The sequence below is a fragment of the Ambystoma mexicanum genome, chromosome 8 (assembly GCF_040938575.1).
Source record: "Ambystoma mexicanum isolate Mex_15411 chromosome 8, UKY_AmexF1_1, whole genome shotgun sequence".
Taxonomy (NCBI): domain Eukaryota; kingdom Metazoa; phylum Chordata; class Amphibia; order Caudata; family Ambystomatidae; genus Ambystoma; species Ambystoma mexicanum.
In genome coordinates this window covers 228851581-228873393 of record NC_090929.1, presented here as the reverse complement: position 1 = coordinate 228873393, position 21813 = coordinate 228851581, and the positions used below count along the sequence as shown (strand labels likewise).

General features: G+C 45.8%; 1 protein-coding gene across 5 annotated transcripts in view; it reads left to right on the top strand.

The window, feature by feature from the left end:
- The window catches only part of RABGAP1 (RAB GTPase activating protein 1), a 3038993-nt gene that overhangs the window by 2218945 nt on the left and 798235 nt on the right, over positions 1–21813 (top strand). For all 5 annotated transcript variants that reach the window (XM_069609645.1, XM_069609642.1, XM_069609641.1 and 2 more), the window contains one exon: positions 20344–20487. In XM_069609645.1, the coding sequence (XP_069465746.1) occupies positions 20344–20487 (144 nt within the window). The remainder of the gene's footprint in view (positions 1–20343; positions 20488–21813) is intronic.

The following is a 21813-nucleotide window of genomic DNA, read 5'->3' as shown; positions in this document are numbered from 1 at the left end:
TATGAGGGACCGCTGGGCTTTTACCCGAGGGCATGATGTCTGCTTCTGGGGGTGCTGGGCCTGGCCTGGCGCTCCGGGGGCAGGCATCATGACAACTAGCCACATTGGCACAGTTACAATCATGTTTAGTCATGCATTGCTTGACATACCCATGGTGGCCAGGTTGTGTGTCTTACATGTTGTCATTGATATACAGCATTGGTCCAATGTGTGCCAGTGATGTGCCATGTTCGGGTTTGGGGGTTCAGGTCAGGTGTGTTTTGCTCTGCTTGTATTCTCCACTCACCGCCCATTCCCACCCAGGTGGAGTATGCATCCCCCCCCATTCCCACCCAGGTGGAATATGCATCCCCCCCCATTCCCACCCAGGTGGAGTATGCATCCCCCCCATTCCCACCCAGGTGGAGTGTGCACCCCCCCATTCCCACACAGGTGGAGAATGCATCCCCCCAACCCCCATTGCCACACAGGTGGAGTATGCATCCCCCCCCATTGCCACACAGGTGGAATATGCACCCCCCCATTCCCACACAGGTGGAGTATGCATCCTGCCACATCACAACCCCGATGTACTGCCATGGGCCAGTCAGGCAACTCACCAGGCAGCCAGGCACGTCGTCCAGCATGTCGCTCCATGTGACGGGGCACGTGGAGTTACGCAGCACCATGGCATCATGTGTTGATCCGGGATATCGAGCGCAGCAATGCGTGATCTTTCTGGAGTCACACACCATCTGCACATTGATGGAGTGGTATTGCTTGAGATTGCGGTACACCGCCTCTACGGCATGGGGGACTACCAATTCTACATGGGTGCAGTCGAGGGCACCAACACAATTGGCCATGCCTGCCAGTGCATGGAAGCCTACTTTGGTGTCTATCTCCTGGGCAGTCCGTAGTAGGGATATGTGTGTGCTAGCGTGCTTCATGAGGGCATCCAGCACTTGGGTCAGCATGCGTGAAAATAGTGGTTGTGAAATGCCATGCAGCTGGCCCACTGTGTGCTGGTAGGTGCCTGTGGTCAGGAAGTGGAGCACAGACACCACCTTTAGTAGCGGGGGGGTGGCAGTGCGTATTTCTATGATGCTGACGATGTCATTGTGTATCATGTCCACAATGGTGGTGATGGTGTCCCGGTCCAACCAGTACAGGGTGTGGATCTGCTCAGGGGTTAGATTGAATGGACTGGGTCTGATGTGAGGGATTGGTGGCTGCCTATGAGGTACTACTGGCTGCACTGGTGGTAATTGCTGGCCCTGTCTCAACCTCCTTTTCCTCTTCCGTCTCCTCTGTGCTGGCTGTTGCTGTGGCTGTAGTTGCTGGTGTTACTGTAGTTGTAGCAGTATAGGCATGTCCTCTAGCCACATGATTGCAACAGCTAGTGGTATCATTTTGGTGTAGGAAGGGGTGTGGTGTGTGGGTGTACTCCTTTTATACTGGGACAGGCTCCATTGACTCCACCTGTGGTGATTGTGTGCACCTGTGGCAATTGCCTTGATTGCAGATTGCTGTTTACGGGTGGTCCGCAATGCCTGTATGGCTGCCATCATGCAGGCCCTAATTACCGCCTTCGGGATGCCGGTAATTGCATGCCCGCGTGAGTTGAGATGTCCTCCTATTACCGGCATCCTGGTATTTATCCGCGAAGGGGCGCGTGTACGCACGCGTGCCGGTATGAGAGCACGGTACGGGCGGTGGCGGTATTGGAGGGTTGTCGGGTCGTAATGTCCCGACCCGTTAACGATGCCGGTATTACCATTCCGCCTTCCTTTTTTCATTACCGCCATTCTCGTAATGAGGCCCAATGTGTTTCAAGGCACAACAAGACAACGGGGGGGGGCTGGAGGGGATAGGGATGACCGAAACAGAAACATCATACTAGGCCTTGTGACATTCGCATGGTGCGCGTGCAGTAAACAAGAAGTGCGGGGGGGGGGAAAGTGAGTGCCACGGGGCGCTAGGTGAACTGCAAGAGTGCAGGAGAAGGAAGGTCCACAAGCTAAGTGCGAGGTAGGAGGCTGGAAGGGCTCAGGGGTTCAGGCCAAGCCAGGCTAGTTCAGCCGGAGGGGGCCTGGAAGGGCAATTGCATGTTAAGGGGGGAGGGGAGTCAGGAGAACAAGTACAGGGGTAGACTGGATGATGAAGGCCTGGAGCACTGAAGAACCAGAAGGGACCAGGCAGTCAGTCAAGAGGCCGATGGGGAGATTATCAGGGGAGGGGGAGAGGGAAGGAGGAAGAGAAAAAGGTGGTCTTGAGAAGCTTACAGGTGATCCGGCTCAAGTCTGAGAGGGGCAGGGAGGCATTCTGAAGGGAGGCACCTGCGGAGGAGAGAGATCTACCCCCACTCTCTGCTTGGAAAAGCTTCTGATCTACAGAGAGTTGGAGCTAGAATACCGAAGGGCTCTAGCAGGAAGGTATTTAGTGAGAGAGAGTTGGATGCAGCAGGGTCCCAGGAAACAGAAATCTTTGTGGAGGATACAGGTGGTCTTCAACTTGATCCTCGCAGCAACCGGTTGCCAGTGAAGAGATTTTAGGACTGGAGAGATGCAATCTCCCTGGGCTTGAGGGCAACGATAATCTTGCAGTCCTATTATGGATTTGTTGAAGGGGCTGAAGGGAGAAGTTAGGCAGATTGAGGAAGAGGCTGTTGTAGTAGTCCAGCCTGAAGAGGACCAGAGATCTGGAGACATTGGGCCTCATTACGAGTTTGGAGGTAGCCATGCCATTTTTAGCGGCATTGCTACCCCCAAACTTGGGTACGGGTCCCGCAAAAGGGGACTTACCGGGCCATTCCGACCTTGGAGGGCACACTAATTCCCTTTTGCTTGACCCAGACCCGGTACGTCTCCATTCCCATTTGAGCCCCGATAGGGCCCAATGGGAATGGGGAGGATGCTAACAATGGGCCCGTTAATGACGGGCCCGTTGTTAGCATCCTGTTCTGCTAGCGGGTCCCGCTCTGCACGTCTGGTCTGGCCAGATGTACAGAGCGGGACCCGCTGTAGAACTCGTAATGTGTCGGCCCGGTATGAACGGTGCCGGTCCCTTACCGGCACAGTTCATTCCGCGGCCGCCACCGTTGTAATGAGGCCCATTGAGTTTCTGGTGGAAAGTGAGGAAAGGGAGAATGCCTCTGGGGAGGTGCAGTTGAAAGTGGGCCTTTCTGCCAAGGTCCTTGATGTGAGGAGAGAGAGGAGTCGAAGAGCACACCCAGGTTTTTTGCCTCACAGGAGGGTACGGCGAGGGGGCTCATGAAGGGCGGCCAGAGTGTGCGAGGGAAGGAGGGAGCAGGGGTCCCCATGAGAAGGATCTCTCTCTTGCTGGCATTAAGGCAGAGATTGTTAGCTGTGCACCATGCCTGAATAGCTGAGAGGCAATCGGGAATGAGAGAGGAAGAGGAGGAGAGCTTGAAGGAATGCTGCATGTCATCCACATAACACTGGAAGTTAGGACAGAAGGTGGATATCAAATGAGCTAAAGGGTCCAGGTAGATGTTGAAAAGGCAAGAGGATAGAGCCCTGAGGCACACCGCCGGTGGAGAGTGAGATGGAGGAGAGAAAAGGGCCTGGTTGAACCTGGGAAGGTTGGTCAGAGACGTAGAGTATACTGAAAAATGTGTCCAGAGGTTTTTTTTATTTTATAAAGGTATCAAATTTTATTTACTAAGATACATTATTTTTTCAATGAATTAGTCATCTATTAATGTACACATTAAATTACATAAATCTTGCAGGAGAGCATGGTACACCAGATTCTAAAACAACCTAACACAACCAACATTCTTCAACAATCAAACCATCATTTGTACCTCAAATCAATCAACCTCATTCATTCACAATAAAAATTTGGACCAAAGAATTGGTGCAATATATATATGTAGTAGCACTTCATTAATTAGCCCCACATAATCTTTGACATTTAATTTCATCCACATTCAATATGGATCAATAATTGTCCAAAATGTGCTCTATTCCGTGGAGTGGGTGCATTCAACAAAAAATGACAGATCCCATCCCCGGATGTTGTTCTACCGGTTTCGACGTTTGAGGATAATTAAACCAACCTCTTCATCAGGAAAACCAATTATTGCAATATAACAACTGAAAAAAACAAAACAAAAATACAACAATTATATGCAATTGCCTAAACTAGCTGGCTCAAACTGACACCATACAATTCTTCAATTGCACTTTTAAAATTTTAACCAGAGTCACCAAGAAGTGATCAGTCCCAAGGTGTCTCTCATTGTTCCAGAGGATGAAAAAAAGGGGGGGGTTGTATGTGAAGCCCTGGCACCAAGAAAGACACTGTGTCCAAAGTGACATTACACTAACACCATGGAGAACCAGAACACCGAGACACAATGGCCGACACAGCCATGCTAACCTGATTTCCAGTGTCAAATGCTCTCAATGGTTGGAGCCCCAAATATGACTCAAAACGAGTTCAGAAGTATTCCAGATCTAAAAAATGTATGGAAACCATGATAAGTTAAAGAGTATTTAATTGAACTGCATGTCAGTTGTATATGGCCTAGAGCACCATAGTTGGACCAACCACTCACCCCGGGCCAGGTGTCGGAGTTATTCCAGTGCTAAGCCTACAAGTGCCACGTGTGCCATCGAAGTAGATAAAAATTCAACTTGCACGGATCAAAATTCCATTGTTATCTGTGCAAAAAAAGGGAGGGGGGGAGAATGAATATTTTAAAATTAATTATAGAGCCTGATGTTTAGCAGTCAGTCATAATAGCTGTATTTAAACGGTTGTGTTAAAATAGAAACACATAACAGTTTACAAAAACGAACAGGCTTTCTGTTTTGCGGCTGTTAAATTTTAAATTAAACTGAGAAATAACATTCGTACCGCATAGGCGTGGAAATTAAATTCAATTGCTTACCACTACCGAACGCTGGACAGAGCCTAGCATACTACAAAAGGATACTTTGCCTGCATACCGATGTCGGCGGTATGCAGGCAAAAGCGAGGATTTCTCCGAAGCGGCTCTAGATCTCAAGCAAATGTACTGATTGCGTGCAGGCGTGGGGGCGTGGTGTTGAACGGGTCTCCTTGACATGGCCATGTGATTACTACAGAAGACGATCACGTGGGTAAAGTCCTGTAGTAATTAAAGGCACCCGTCTTAATTTGAGAAAACAAAAGGGAGGTGCACTGTGTGCTACGCCAAAGAGCCTCTAAGTGGTGTTAAATTGTCTCACTATGCTAAACATTCCACTATTTGAACCGCCAGGCAAAAGACGGTGCATTTACTAAATATGAATTGATTGGAGTTAGAATATAATCAAGTCAAAACAATATTTTAATTTTTGAGCTGGCATGAAAATAAATTAAAAGGTAATGGTGAAAAACCCAGGTGCCAGGTGTTTCATATGCTAAGTGCAATGAGATTACGAATAAGGCAGTTTGGGCATGATGTGCCCAAACTAAGTTTTAAATTATTGCACTTATTTTTATTAGTAAGGCTAAAAGTTAGTAATCCAAAAGTCCCACTTTACAGATATTCCGGGTATTGGGACAACTAACTAAAAACTAGTGCTTTTACTGAATGAAACGCAATATAATTAGAACAAAGTTGGTCAAGAACTGAGTTAGCCATTGCACCTATTGTTGTGACCCATCGTACTAGAAAAACCAATCAATTCATGTTTAGTAAATGCACCGTCTTTTGCCTGGCGGTTCAAATAGTGGAATGTTTAGCATAGTGAGACAATTTAACACCACTTAGAGGCTCTTTGGCGTAGCACACAGTGCACCTCCCTTTTGTTTTCTCAAATTAAGACGGGTGCCTTTAATTACTACAGGACTTTACCCACGTGATCGTCTTCTGTAGTAATCACATGGCCATGTCAAGGAGACCCGTTCAACACCACACCCCCACGCCTGCACGCTATCAGTACATTTGCGTGAAATCTAGAGCCGCTTCGGAGAGATCCTCGCTTTTGCCCGCATACCGCCGACATCGGTATGCAGGCGAAGTATCCTTTTGTAGTATGCTAGGCTCTGACCAGCGTTCGGTAGTGGTAAGCAATTGAATTTAATTTCCACGCCTATGCGGTACGAATGTTATTTCTCCGTTTAATTTAAAATTTAACAGCTGCAAAACGGAAAGCCTGTTCGTTTTTGTAAACTGTATGTGTTTCTATTTTAACACAACCATTTAAATACAGCTATTATGACTGACTGCTAAACATCAGGCTCTATAATTAATTTAAAAATATTCATTCTCCCCCCTCCCTTTTTTTGCACAGATAACAATGGAATTTTGATCCGTGCAAGTTGAATTTTTGTCTACTTCGATGGCACACGTGGCACTTGTAGGCTTAGCACTGGAATAACTCCGACACCTGGCCCGGGGTGAGTGGTTGGTCCAACTATGGTGCTCTAGGCCATATACAACTGACATGCATTTCAATTAAATACTCTTTAACTCATCATGGTTTACATACATTTTTTAGATCTGGAATCCTTCTGAACTCGTTTTGAGTCATATTTGGGGCTCCAACCATTGAGAGCATTTGACAGTGGAAATCAGGTTAGCATGGCTGTGTCGGCCATTGTGTCTCGGTGTTCTGGTTCTCCATGGTGTTGGTGTAATTTCACTTTAGACAGTGTCTTTCTTGGTGCCAGGGCTTCACATGCCCCCGCCCCCTTTTTTTTATCCTCTGGAACAATAAGAGACACCTTGGGACTGATCACTTCTTGGTGACTCTAGTTAAAATTTTAAAAGTGCAATTGAAGAATTGTATGTTGTCGGTTTGAGCCAGCTAGTTTAGGCAATTGCATATAATTGTTGTATTTTTGTTTTGTTTTTTTCAGTTGTTATATTGCAATAATTGGATTTCCTGATGAAGACGTTGGTTTAATTATCCTCAAACGTCGAAACCGGTAGAAGAACATCCGGGGATAGGATCTGTCATTTTTTGTTGAATGCACCCACTCCGCGGAATAGAGCACATTTTGGACAATTATTGTGCTAATACATATTGAATGTGGATGAAATGAAATGTCAAAGATTATGTGGGGCTAATTAATGAAGTGCTACTACACATATATATTGCACCAATTGTTTGGTCCAAATTTTTATTGTGAATGAATGAGGTTGATTGATTTGAGGTACAAATGATGGTTTGATTGTTGAAGAATGTTGGTTGTGTTAGGTTGTTTTAGAATCTGGTGTACCATGCTCTCCTGCAACATTTAAGTAATTTAATGTGAACATTAATAGATGATTAATTCATTGAAAAAATAATGTATCTTAGTAAATAAAATGTGATACCTTTATAAAATAAAACAAACCTCTGGACAAATTTTTCAGTATACTCTGTTACCTAATACCCTGGTCCAGGGTGTGGGGTGTTCCTGCGCCTTTCAGTACGCACACGGTCAGAGACGTAGGTCAGCCAGTCCAGAGCCAGATCTGTGAGGCCAAGGATATCATGAAGCCGATTTATATGGGTGGCATGATTGACCGTATCAAAGGCAGAAGAAACGTCAAGAACGATGAGAACGGAAGGAGAGTTGGAATTGAGATTAGAGAGCAAGCCTTCACGAGTGTTCACGAGGGCAGTTTCCGTGCCTCTGGCAGCTCTGAAGCCAGATTGGTGGTTGTGGAGACAACCAACAGATTGAGTGTGGTGGATAAGTTGGGAGATGGCCAGTTTCTTCAAGAGTTTTCCCAGGAAGGTGGCAATGGAGATAGGGCGGTAGTTAGCCAGACAGGAAGGGTCGGCATGAAGCTTTTTGAGGAGATTGTGCACAAAAGAGTGCTTGACGAGTGAGGGGAAAGATCCAGTGACAAAACAGTGTGATTGCAGAAATAAGCCAAGGCTGGAGAAAGGGAGGCAATGTTGTCCTTGACAGTTCCAGAGGAGCAGGGGAACACTTGTTTGGATGAAATGTTCATAATGCAGACTTGTCTAGTAACCTCATCAGGTGAAATGGGAGGGAAAGAGGAGAATAGGAGTGAAGGGCCTAGGGGTCCAAGAGGGGCCTGAAAGGGTTGAGTGTTTAAGTGAGAGGCCAATTCAGTGCAGAGGGCCAGGGAAGGCAGAAGAGAAATGAAGAAATCGAGAATGCAGTAGGGTTGGCAAGTTCCTTGCAGATTTTGAAAAGTTCCCCCAACTACGCCTGCCAGCACTCCTTCAATGCCACACTTTTGGGATTCGGCCTGTCCGCCAGTTGGCCATATATTCTGGATATTGATCTCCAGCCATCACCCAGATTGTGCATCAGGGCCAGTAAGGGATCTGAAGCCGGTTCCCCTGGCCAGTCCACCCCTGTCCCCTTTGTGATACTCCTCACTCTCTGGTACCACAAAAACTGTCCCTTGGGCAGTCCCTCCTGTTCAAGCAGAGACCCAAACTCCCTGAATCCACCCTCTGCATGCAGATCCCCCAGGTATGAACACCACAGCCTTCCCAGCGCCTTATCCTAACCAAATCCTCTCTGTCCCTGCATACATCTGCTGCTATTGGAGTCTCAGGTGAGTATGGGCGCTCAAGTTTCAACAATTGTAGGGTCCTATACCATACTTGCGGACCTAGTGTCACAAAACAACTAGTTGGTAACCATAAAATGTCCTTAAGTTGTGCCGGAGCAACCAATCGCTGCAGAAATATTAACTCTTAAGTAGTCTCATCTGGGACCCACTTGGCTACATGGCTGAGCTATGCTGCAAGGTAGTATCTTTCTAGGTCTGGTAACTGCATCCCCCCTCTCTGTGAGGCAGGTAGAGGGTTGTCAGTGCAAATCTATGACGGGCCGTTCCCCATAGAAATTCCCTTAGTAGTACTTCTAGCACACGGAAGGAGGAGGCCTGGATGTAATAGGGAACATTGTTGAAAAAATACCAAAATCTCGGCAGGATTATAATTTTAGTTATAGCAATCCTGTCCCATCGGTGACAATGGTAGTCTGGACCAAAATATTATGGACTTTCTCAAACTCTTTACCACGTTAGCTGTATTATAGAGACCTAATACTTGCAAATGCAAAAACCTCAAAGCAAAAAAATACTCTTCTATGCTGGTGGAAGTTTATAATCAAAGTATCAGTAGCTTGTAACTCTCCAAACCACAAATGTGACATTGTTTTTGTGTATTGTAAAGCCTTCAACTACCTTCCGCCTGGACTTGGGGCCTTGTTTACTATTCGTCATTTCCATCATACCTTGACTTGTTACATTATAGATATTTTCTGTTTTACTTTTTGTTCTTTTTTTTACTCTGAAGTTCTTTCCATTGTACTTTTCCTACGCATCTGGTACTGATTGTTGCATCGTAGTGCTTGCATGGCACATTCATGAAATCCCCAAAAATGAATTGTCAACTATCCTGATATGTTATGTTCAAATACAGTATTCTTTTTTTTAGTAAGACATGTGTCAACACGAAGATGACTTGTAGAAGCTGCAATAACATTTGAATGGTAATAGTATTACTGGTCTGTTTGAATGCCTTTCCAGGAAACTGTGATCTTGTGAAAAAGTAGTCGGCAAAAAGTTGTTTTAAAAAAAATGTAGTTGAGCAATGCAAAGTAAACATTTTGCCAGCAATAAGGGTGCCAAAAATTGTAATTTAAATACACAAAAGGGGGCCGGGAGGATAGCTCGGGGGCAACGCAAGCTTGGAAGCAAGACAACGCATAGCAGCACAAGTTTGAATCCCGGTCCCGTGGTTAGTCGAGACACTGTTATTTAGCACATTATGAAAGATGAATTAGTTAAAAGTACAAGGGTGGAGGCCACCAGGGGGCGCGCTGATGCTTGCAGCTTCAGAGTGATCCTCCCATTCTTTGGGCCTGAAAAAAGTGGCTTGAGCCCCTCCTTATATGGCCACCCCACCCCCACAACCTGGGCGTGAGGTAAACCCTCACTGCGCCCTCAGCCGGAAGAACCGCCGTAATCGGCCACGGATTACCCGTGAACTGCCAGTTCCTCTTCACAGTGAAAACGAAACCAGAAGTTGGACTGGACCCAGGCGAGTCCGTCCCCCCACCATTGCGGTCCACTGTGTGAGGCTCTTAGAGGTGTTTTTGCCACCCCCCCCCCCACCTTGCGCGCCCAGTGAGGGAGGGGGAGGACCCCATAGAGGACTGCATCAGCCCTAAAGGGAGGGTGCCCCTTGGCCAAAGGGTCCCCAGAAAGACACTGCTGGCTCCTGCAGCGACCAGGGCACAGGGTCCGCCAGCGGTGGAAGAGTGGAACAAGTGCCTGAATACACTCCTGGGGTAACCCCACCCTAGGAGGAAGGATGAATTTGTTCAGGCCCCAAGGCAGGCAGGTAGAAGCTAGCGGGCTGATGCCACTGCTCCCCAGTGAAAGGGACAATAGTCTGTAGCATGTGTGGGGGCCTTGAGTGGGCGACAGAAGGGCCCCAGGGGCCAAGAAGGATTAAGTACGGCACACCGGGGTATTAGGGATCCCAACACTGGTACCCCACATGAGGGAAAGTGCCACTGTGTGATTTTGAACTAGGCCACATGAGGAAGCTCCCCCTCCCAGCTGCCGCACTGCACTGGCGACAGGAGGTGGAAGAGGTCTCCCGAAGTAGGAGTAGGGAGGTGAGGCCCCCCCTGACTCCGGGGCGTGTGCCTGCGTCCCATGCTGCTGATAGGAGCAACATCCTGTGAGTTGAAGGTACTTTCTGGGGAAAGACGCAAAGAGGGCACCAGCCACCATCGCCCGCTCTGAACCGGCGGCAGCGCCCAAGGGGAGACCTGAATGGAATAGGAGGAAGAGGTGCATGGAGGTGGAACTGAAGTTGGCCACCTACAAATACTCACCGAGTTGCCCCAGGGCAGACCAATATAGCCACCGCCCCAGAGGAATCCGCGGCCACTAAAAAAGATGTTGCAGCATTGATGGAAGAAATCAGGAACATGAGGGCGGACATCGGAAGTAGGTTTGATAAAATCACCCAACAAATAGACCAAATGGAAGAGAGGCTGGAAGAAGTCGACCACAACCAATTTTCCCTCGAGACGCTAGAGACACAAATGGACATGCGGCTGTCGGAAATGGAACGACAAGAGGAAGAGGTCAGGATGAAAATGGACGATTTGGAAAATATTGAAAGGCGGAACAAACTAAGGCTTTTCGGAATCCTGGACAGACGGGGGAAGACGCAGCTATACCTGAGAACACTACACAAAGTCACAAAATTGGTTTTCGAGGATGACACCATTGACTAAGCTAAGATTGAGAGAATTCATTGAGCGGGTGGGGTGGCAAGAGGTCTGAAGTCCGTCCTCACCCGGTTTCCTAACTGCTCCGGCAAAATGAAAATCCTCGAGAAAGCAAAACGGAGAGGTCCGGTCAAGTACGGCATATCCAAGAGGAAGATGTGCTCCCCCATGAATAAGTGACTAAGTGAGAAAGAAGTGAGTTACAGGTGGGGGTTTCCGTTCTCCATCTCTTTCGAAGTTGATGGACACAAATACCTACTGACGACAGAGGAAGACATTCGGAGGGTCACAGGGGAGTTGCCTGGAGAAGCCGACACTTCGAAGAAAAGGCAGAAGGTGACAGGCAATGGCTTATTAAGGGTTTCAGGAGAAGACGGATGCCGGGATCCAGGAAATATAGGAAGCTGAATACACCGCCTATGGCAGATAATTGATTCATAGCCGAAAAGCAGCCACGGCGAAGAAATATGACCTGGGAGGTCTCTTACGCAGTGTAAGGTGGTGATGTATGACCAGGTGGACACCTATTGTGATATGTTACAGCGGTTTGCTTGAAAGGGGTATTTGACGGCAGCAGAGGCCAGCTTTAGCCTGGAAAGTTGTGGTTCAGTTTTGTTGGGGGGGGGGTTTGGGGAGCCTCCAAGGTAATAAGGTGCTGTAGGCATGGGTCCGGGGGGGGAATCGGATGAGTCGGGCGCCCTTTTGGATTACTAGGGGGGCAGAGGGGGACACCAGGGTGGGGGGGTAGGATACGGGTCTTCTCAAAGGTGTGGTTTTCGGTTGTTGGGAGAAGGATTTATGTGTATAGGCCACCTTGAGAGTGAAGGGGACTCCTGTGCGGGGGAATAGCAGGATGGCTTTAGTTTCAGCTGATACAGAGGGAGGTCACCCAAGGGTGCCGACGCTGAATGTTAAGGGGATGAACTCGCCCACGAAAAGGTCCTTGGTGGCTAGGGAGTTTGTAGAGCTGGCTTTGATGTGATGTTCATCCTGGAGACTAAATACGCTAGAGGGGAGGAATGGAGGGTTCCTGGCGGTGCCCTGGGTCAGGAATACTGGGGTTCTGGGCCCCTGAGGAAAGCGGGGGGTGGGAATTCTCATTGATAAAGGGCTAAGAATGGAGATTACAAAGGTTTGGGCTGATGAGGAAGGTAGGGCCCATCTGGTTTCTGGGACTATAAAAAAAAAAGTGGGGTTCAAATTTGCCACAATTGATTGCCCGAACCAGGGTCAACTGTGGTGTCTGATGAAAACTTCCCCGAAGATAATGCTTGAAGCCTCAGCCATATGATACTAGGTGGTGATTCCAACATGTGGGCTGATCCCAAGCTTGATAGGCAGGAACGAGGGGGAGGGACACACGAATTACCGAGATTGGGTCCTGGAAACGTTGGTCTATGGGCTATTGGTCATATGGCGGTACATGCACCCAAATGAAAGAAGGTACACCTTTTACTCGGCCACACATGGCACTTTGACCAGAATAACTATATGTATATCTTAAGGGGTCTGTTGGGAGGAAGCGTTGAAATCGGAGATTTCCTTAATCACTTGGTCAGACCATGATCAGTGGACATGAACCGGCACGGGCTGGTACCCAGGGGGCCCAAATGGAGATGCAACGAATCCCTATGGAAGGACCCGGTGTTAGACGTGGAATTGACCAAAGAAATTGAGTAATATTTTAAATAATAATACTGGAGAGATCTCGAGGAGAGTGGTGTTTTAAGCAAGGAAGTCCAGGTTATCTAGAGCATGTGATAATGGCAGCCAAAGATAGAACCGCACAAATATCAAGGGATGAACTATTGAAGAAAAAAACAGAGGTAAAGGAGATACCCTTTCTCTTCACTTTAAAATAATCAAGTCAAAGTCATCAGATTACACGCCTGATGAGAAAAAAATTGGAGGATCATTCAAATGGACCTACAACTACAGAAACTGTTCCCAGAGCCGCCACTTATTGCGTACAAAAGAGGAAGAAACTTTAGAGACCAGCTGGTGAAAGAAGAACGTACCCAACATCAACAACAAAGGACGTTACAAACTAAGAAACTAGGAACATTTGCATGCTTACATTGTGGAAATTGTAACAACATCACAAAAGGAGATTACGTGAGCCACCCACGAACTGGGGCCAAAATCAAACTTAGACATTACGCCACTTGTGATACCAAATTTGTAATATATGCATTGAGTTGCCCATGTGGCATATATTATGTCGGACAAACAACACGCAAGATGAAAGAAAGATGCAATGAACATAAGAGCAACATCAGAATTAAGAACGAACGGTCACCAATGGCATGACACTTCTCGGATGAATGACACACAGTAAAGTAGCTCAGCTGAGATACCAAATCCTAGAAGTGGTACAGAGAGCGCAGAGGGGTGGCAATCACTCAAAGAAGTTGGATCAACGTGAATTATACTACATAGACAAACTGGACAGTATGCGTCTGTATGGGATGAATGAGGACCTCCACTTGGGAGCATTCCTTTGAATAAGAATATGAACATTAGTACGGAAGGGAAATACACTCAAAACATAGATGTCGATCATCTGTGACGCTTTATTCACACTAATATATCGCCTTGAATATTGCTGATTGATTGCGTGTCCAGACCTAAAGGGGAGAAAGTACCCCTAGAATGCCTACCCAGATGAATAAATATATATAAAAAGGTACATAGACCAGATATATGCTAAGTGGAAGAATATCGGGTGAGTTAACATAAAAGCTAGGAGTGAACTTTTGTTAGAACTGTGAACATATACTTGTGAATTTAATGTGACAGTCTGCATTCATTAATATCTTTCCTTTTTTTACACAAAAAAACACACGGACGATAAACCTTCTTTAAATCCGCCAGGAGATTGATTGATATGTACTCAATAATACCATGAGATGTTTGTTATTGTTAATGACCACGGTTTTCCTGTTAATAATCACGGTTTCCGTGTTATGATCAGTAGAATTCATTGTACATTTGAGGAATGCACCATCAACAAGGTATCACCAGAAAAATGTAATTTCTACCATGTATATAATTATGTACTGCATAAAAGATTGTGAGCAGAGGTGCCCCATACTTAACACCATATTAATACTCCTACCCACATAATATGAGATTCACTTCAGTAATAGAGATCTCATTTATCCAAATTACACTTACGTTTTTGATAACCTTTTTATATATATAATATCTCTGAGAAGAGGTGGCAAGAAAGGACAATCATACCCTGATGGTAGAATATACTTGAAACATCTTATCATACGAATAACATTCCAATATAATTTGATAATATACACATGCGTGCTGCGTGATGACGTCAAATGTTTACATCTGACGTCATCACGCTCAGGCGCACAGACGTCATAGCAACTCCGTCCCGCGGTTTGTTTTACTGATGGCTACCAGGAGAACGCTGCATTTGAAGTTGGCTCCGCTACCTTGGAGGTCAGACTCCATCATTAGATGACCCGTATTGAAACTACTTTACAGAAAGCATCATGCTCACTTTGTGCTAACACAAAGCTTCTTTTCCACTCAGGCTGTGCATACTCAAATGTCCTTGACCCAGCATGTTTCCACAAACCACTGCATTTCTTATCTTTAGAGTCGCACTTGAAAATCATCATCCATGTTTCCCTAAAAGAACATTTGGGAGGTAAGCGCCTAGTAGACCTATGGCTTAACAGCTTGAAACATGTTTCCCCAAACCTTTGTGATAGACTCTGTTCTAAATGGTGTATGTTCAATTGCCCTAGGATTACCCCTTATTCAAGAGTGGTCATACCAGCACTACCACGAGCACTGACAACCGAGACAAAAGAATTCCAAATATAAGGTAAATTGACAACGTGATTTCTTTAATTAACAGTGGTTAATACGACTAACTATACAGAACAATAGTCGTGTGGACTTGGAAACTATCAATCCCCACCAGACTACGTAATGCTGCAAGATACTTACCACCGTTAGAGACGCAAGTAATCTTCTACCCGTGAGGAGGTAGCGTATAATACATTAGATTAACAAGTGTATATATCTGCTTGGTAAAGATCGTGGGGCCATAAAATTGGTACCCATTCAATTACCTTTATAGGAGACTCAGGGAGGTGAATTACTTACCTGACCGCACAAATCGATTACCATCTTACCTTATATAGCCAGACATGTCTATGGGGCACCGATGAGAGGTAGGGTTACCCTAAGAAGTGGTAAGGCATGCAAATACCTATGAATTTATGATGCCCTAGCTATAAGATTACTAAAATACCAACATTCTGTTATATGTTTGTGTGATACAGATTACCTTGAAGGACTTAAGAATAAGAACATTGCATCATACAAGCACTAGTTAAACATATTAATTTGCTCCTGATGAAGGGAACTGGATTCCCAAAACACGTCTTGCGATCACAGCAGTATTGAATATCTGCTGCACATTACAATATGAATGCAATATTGTAAACAAAAATGTATGTAAAAATCGATGTATTAATCCATATGAACGCCAACAATTCCATATATTGCTAAATAAGGAATGACATGTACTAATAAACTGCACAGATTATTGTTGAAAAATGTACTCAAGAGAATATTGGAATTATTGAAAGTAAATTGAATTGAATCAGCAACACAACTGTTGTTTCAGAAAGTAATAATTTGTGCTTTGGCAATAGATTTACTTACCCTTAAAGAAAATCATAAATAACCAAGTGAATTAGTGGTAAAATATAGTGACCTATTGTTCGTCTTTCAACAAAAAGTTGAGTGTAGCGGGGACGCGAGTGATCCACAGCCCGTGGACACTTTGTCCTTTCTACTATCACAACCTAGTGTCAGGGTTGTGCTTCTCTCCTCTGCACCTCACTACCTTTCTAGAACATTCTATTTTACCTGTACATAACTTGGTGTGCAGTTGTGTTTGATTTGTTTCGTATGAAGCAGGGACGTCGACATGGCAGGGATCCTGATCAAGGAAGGGGCTTTGAAAAAAAGAGTGGACTGTAATCAAAAACAGGTTGCGGTCCGAGATTGCCCAACTAGATAAGGGTGCTACGGACACCGCTGAGGGGCAGGAGGAAAGGGTCATGGATGCAAGGTGGGAAAAGGGAAACGCTTATAGTCCTGGCGGAAGGTCAAATAATTAGGAACGTACAGTTCTTGAAACAAAGGTTTTATGAGAAGGGAGATAAGGCGGACGCGTTACTGGCCGCCAGACTGAGGACAGCAAGCCGAACGGTGGGTGAAGGCCATAGAAGGGGTGGATAAAACACAGGACCCAAGGATGGATGGGATTCAAGAAGCATTTGCATCTTTTTATGAAAATCTTTATAAACCAGAAACCAACCAAGAGGGGGGAGATATAACAACATATCTGGAGGGCACTCTGATGCCCAGGCTCTCCCTTGAGGAAGTCAAGGCGATGAAGGCCCCAATAACTGCCGAACAAATCAAGAGGGCAGTGGCAAACCGATGGGAAAGGCCCCGGGGGAGGACGGTTTCTCAGCAGGTTTTTAGAAGTCTTTCATTACCCCCCTCATCCCATTCATGTTAGAACTGTTTAATGATGTCTTGGAGACAGGGGAAGCCCCGGAACCCTTCTCCCGTGTGCTGATAACTGTGATACACAAGGAGGGCAGGGACACCCCTGTTATGCAGATCTTATCGCACCAATTTATACACGAGTTCTGGCAGCAAGACTTGAGTCATAGATGCCCCAACTGATCCATCCGGACCAAGTGGGCTTCATAAATGAATGTCAGGGGGTGGACACAATGCGGAAAACCCTGCACCTGATTCATGAGGCATGGGAAATGGGGGGAGATCCTGGCCTCCTCTCGGTGGATGCCGAGAAGGCTTTTTATAAGGTTGAGTGGGGCTTTCTCAAGGAAGTGCTGGGTAAGGTAGGCCTGGGTACTAGGATTAGGCGGAGTATCATGGCAGCCTACACATCCCCCCCAGGCGTGCGTGGGAGTTAATCGTATTTACGCCCTATGTAGGGATACGAGACAGGGTTGCCCACTTTCCCCGATCCTATTTGCGCTCTCCCTGGAACCGCTAGCTCAGAGAATCAGCGAGGATCCCCATGTAGAAGGACTCACGGTGTGGGGAGTGAAGTACAAGGTTGCCTTATATGCAGACGATATGCTTTTGCACACAAGGAACCCCCTAGCTTCAGTAGGGTAATTGGGCTGAATGAGCAGTACAGAGACCTCTGCGGTTTTAAGATTAACCGGGCAAAATTAATCTGTCCCTTTCCCTATCCAGGGGGGAAAGGAGATATAAATAGGTTCGCCCCATTGGGATTACTTGTCAGCCTGAACACACTGAGATACTTGGGAATTAACCTCACAAGGGACATAGGAGACCTATTTCAGGCCAACTTCCCCACACTCCTGTCCGGATTCCGGGCTGATCTGGAAAGATGGGAAAAACTGACCATATCATGACTTGGACGCCTCAATGCCCTTAAGATGGTTTGCTTACCAAGGTTCCTATAAACGTTCCAAATGCTTCCAAACCAGGTCCCTGAAGCCTTCTTCTGGGAGATAAAGGGGACCATGGTGAAATTTTTGTGGCAGGGGAAAAAAACAAGAATATCCTTCGAGGTTCTCACTTTACCGAAAGATAGGGTTGGGATGGGGCTCCCGAATTTGAAACTGTACAATGAAGTGGTACAGCGAGGGGTCCTCATACCCCATCTTAGAATGCAGCGGGAGTTCCAATGGGTCGGTCTGCGGAATCTTCACCTGTTCTCCACCACAGTGTGGGAATGGCTGTGGGTACAAGAGATAAGCTCCCCCGCAAAATTCGGGACCACCCAATTCTGGGCACAATATGGAGACAAGGCGCGGAAATGCAAGGAGTAACGACATGGCCCTCTCCCCTGAGTCACATGTGGGCGCCTGGAGTACGAGATGCGATCCCGATCCCCGAAAGATTTCAAGCGTGGTTTGAGGCGGGCCTTGAGAGGTTGGACCAACTCTGGAGGAATGGCACCTTTATTACTATAACGTATCTGGAGGGGGAGTTGGGCATAGGTACTCTCTCGATCTTTTCATACCTTCAGTTAAAAGGGGTGATCACAGGGGGAAAATGGAGGGACGGGATACCGAGGGACCTTACTCCCTTCGAGAAGCTCTTAATAAAAGAACAGAAATGAAGGGCCTGATTTCAATTATGTACAGGGAATTGGGGGTTGCAGGGAACGGGTCCATGAAAACGTTGAGACGGAGATGGGAAAGTGATATGGAGAGGGAAATAGACATTGCGCTTTGGTTGAGTTTGTGTAAAGGGGCCTCATAGACATCGATCTCGAGCCAATGCAAACTGCATGCCATCAAGCTCCTCCTAGGTGGCAATATGACCCCGTCAGGCTCTCAACGATGTTTCAGACTGCGAGCCCCGTTTGCTGGTGTTTATGTGGAGATAGAGCTGACTACTGGCATATGTGGTGGGGATGCCCTTGAATAAAGGTGTAAACGCCCATCTTGATCTTGTTTGGGATGGAGGAAGTTGAAGGATAACTGTGAAGGTTGAGGGGGTTGGCAGCACCCCTGCTGCTCGCAGCACGGGCCTGCTTAGTAATGAAATGGAAATGTGCGCCGACTCCATGTAAGAGGGGCTGGTTCAATGTGGAACTGAATATATGCACCATGGAAAGAATAACTACAGGACTTCATGGCAAGGCTGCATCTCATGAGAGCATCTGGGGGGAATTTATGAACAAATATTTGAAAGATTAAAACAATGGAATGTTAAGCACAAAGGTTGATGGCACAAGGGACAGAATTAGGCTGGCCATGAGGTAAACGGGATGAGCTCCTCTTGCAGAGTACTGCCTCCAGCCAGACTATATCCTATGAATGAACAAAATGCTGCTCAGGAAGTGGTAACAGACATATCCCGAGACAACCAAAGGTTCTACATTGTGGTTTCTTGGAGGGATGGAAGACACCGTTATCAGGGGTGTAGAGGGGTGGGGGGAGAAATGATTGTTGATTGGTTGCCTTGCTTGCAGGGTTTGATGTTTTTGCTGTATGAACACTTCTAATAAAATAAAATTTGAAAGTACAGGGGTGTAACCCTAACAATGACCAAAACATCTAATGCAACCTCTGCTATCACCCTAACACCTAACCTTTTCACTAGACCACATTACTTACTCTAACTGTAATTGCAACACTTATTCTACCCTGAACCCTTAACTAGTTCCTACGCTTCAGTAAGCTAAATCATTTTATTTGCATCTGACTCAATCCAAAATACCAAATAAATAGAACATGAATAGTTAACCCCTACCATCAGCTTGCCACAAATTCCATAGGCCTTGCCCTAACCCATGCCCTTGCTCTAATCCTAGCCTTACCCTATCTGAAACTCTTAACACTTACTCTCCCCTAACCCTTAGGGTTATCCTGACCCCCATCCTACGCCAAGATCACTAGCCCTGTTCACCCTCCTTATCCCTTTCTTTAACACTTGCCAAGCCATTAATCTGTTAGTCCTAGGCTTACCATAACCCCTTGCCTAACACTTAACCTGACACTTAGTCCACCCTAACCAAAGCCCAACATCTCAAGCACACCCGCAACCATTGTAACTTTTAACCTAATTCTAACCAAAATGTTTACTCTAACCCAAACTTTACCTAACCCCTATCCCACCCCTAAACCAGGCAATCGCACACCCACTAAACCCTCCTTAACTGTAACGCATATTTTAGCAGCACTGCATTCTTGGGTTCATTTCAGCAGCATTGTTTGACAGCTTTTTGCTTGGCAACCTTTTCGCTACAGAGCTATTTTCACCACAAATTTGTCACTGATTACATTTTTGTTTGCCTCATTTTCACTGGATAACTTGTTGCTTTGTCCTCAGTTTGATCAAGTCCTAGATCTAGGCACGCGGACACTGCTTGTAAACTGTACTGCTTGTTTGCCCATTTTTAAATCATTCTGCTGTTTTTTTTAGTTTTTTTTTTTGACAGCGCACAGATTGTTATGCCAGATACTGAATGTGCATGGGGAAATCTTTTTTGGATGGAAACATAATCTTCATTGTATTTGTAAATGCCTACCAATGTATTTGTTTTGATTACAACCAATGCCTCTGTTGTTTTAGGAGTATATTCCTGATTTGTATAACCATTTCTTGGAGATCAGCCTTGAAGCGCACATGTATGCCTCCCAGTGGTTTCTCACTCTGTTTACTGCAAAGTTTCCACTCTACATGGTCTTCCATATCATTGATTTGCTCCTTTGTGAGGTTAGTATAAAAATGTAATGTACAATTCTCTTTTGCTGTTGTAAACTATGCCTGCAGCATCTATTTTGTAAAAAATCTGAATGCTATTGAAAATTGTATGAATAATACTGAAGTAGTGATAGAGGGATGTCGCCCCTACATAATGTCTCAAAACAGTAACTGCTGTGGCAGTGCATAGCCACTGTGATAATCCTTTTTTGATTCAGGTCCTTTGATCTGTTGTTGTTTTAATTATAATGACCTTATAAAAAAAAGGATGCTTATTTGTTTCCCTTCACAGGGGCTGGTGTGGGGACTTTCCTTTCTTTGTTTAAAAAATGGAACGTAAATATGTCTTTACGTGAGGGAGTAGGCAAACTTTAACTGGCTTATGCAAAACCTGGATCTTCCAAATTAGCCAAAGTTCACATAAGCCACATTTCTCACAAGATAAATGTCAATGTTCTGATTAATGAAGTTTGAGGGAATTTAAATGTACACCTGCATGAGGCACACACTTCGAGGGTCAGCATCATTTTAGGGAAGGTTTTTTGGAGAGGCACGGGTTAACTTCACTAAATGCTAGTGAGTGGAAGTAAGGCATTGTTTCAGAATAGGGTTAGATTAGGATGAGGATTTGAGTAGGTTAGGGCAAAAGTGAAACTCCATTAGGCTCTTGATTTAGGAATTATTATGGGAGACATTTGTTTCAGAGAAATTATAGTCACTGGGTTGCCCCCCCCCCCCCCCTTCAACATCTTTTTTTTGTAAAAGAGAACAACATTAGAGGGCTGGGTTTTTGTGTTCTGCACAGCAAAAATAAAAATATTCTGAGAGAGGGGAGCAACAAATACCATAGTATTTGAGTGACAGGTGACTTTTTTGCGGGACACTACACTAAACCACAGAGATCCTCATTATTTTTGTGGAAATTAATACAAAACTGCAGAGGGACATTGATGATCTGTTCCTTAGGAAAAACAATCCAGTGTGACACCTGGTTTTCCCTGAACAAACATACTATTGGTGACTGGGTTCTGAAAGTGACATACCTTACCCCTATGTTACATCCCCTTTCCTACATATTTTATTGTTCTGCGAGACAGGCATGGTATCAAGAGAGATGACACAGACAACAGATGTACGGTTTAAAAGAAAACAACATTAATGATCAGGATGGGGGGGGCGTGGCCAGCAGCTGAGCGATGAGGACGTGAGCTCGCTTCGCTCCCGGGCCGCCAGCCAGATCCTGAAACAATCCTGTTTTTCCTGCAAGACTACAAGTACACAAAAGTGCCTACTCGATGTGGGAACTTCTGCTGCACGTCCCTACCTGCTCCTGGTGAA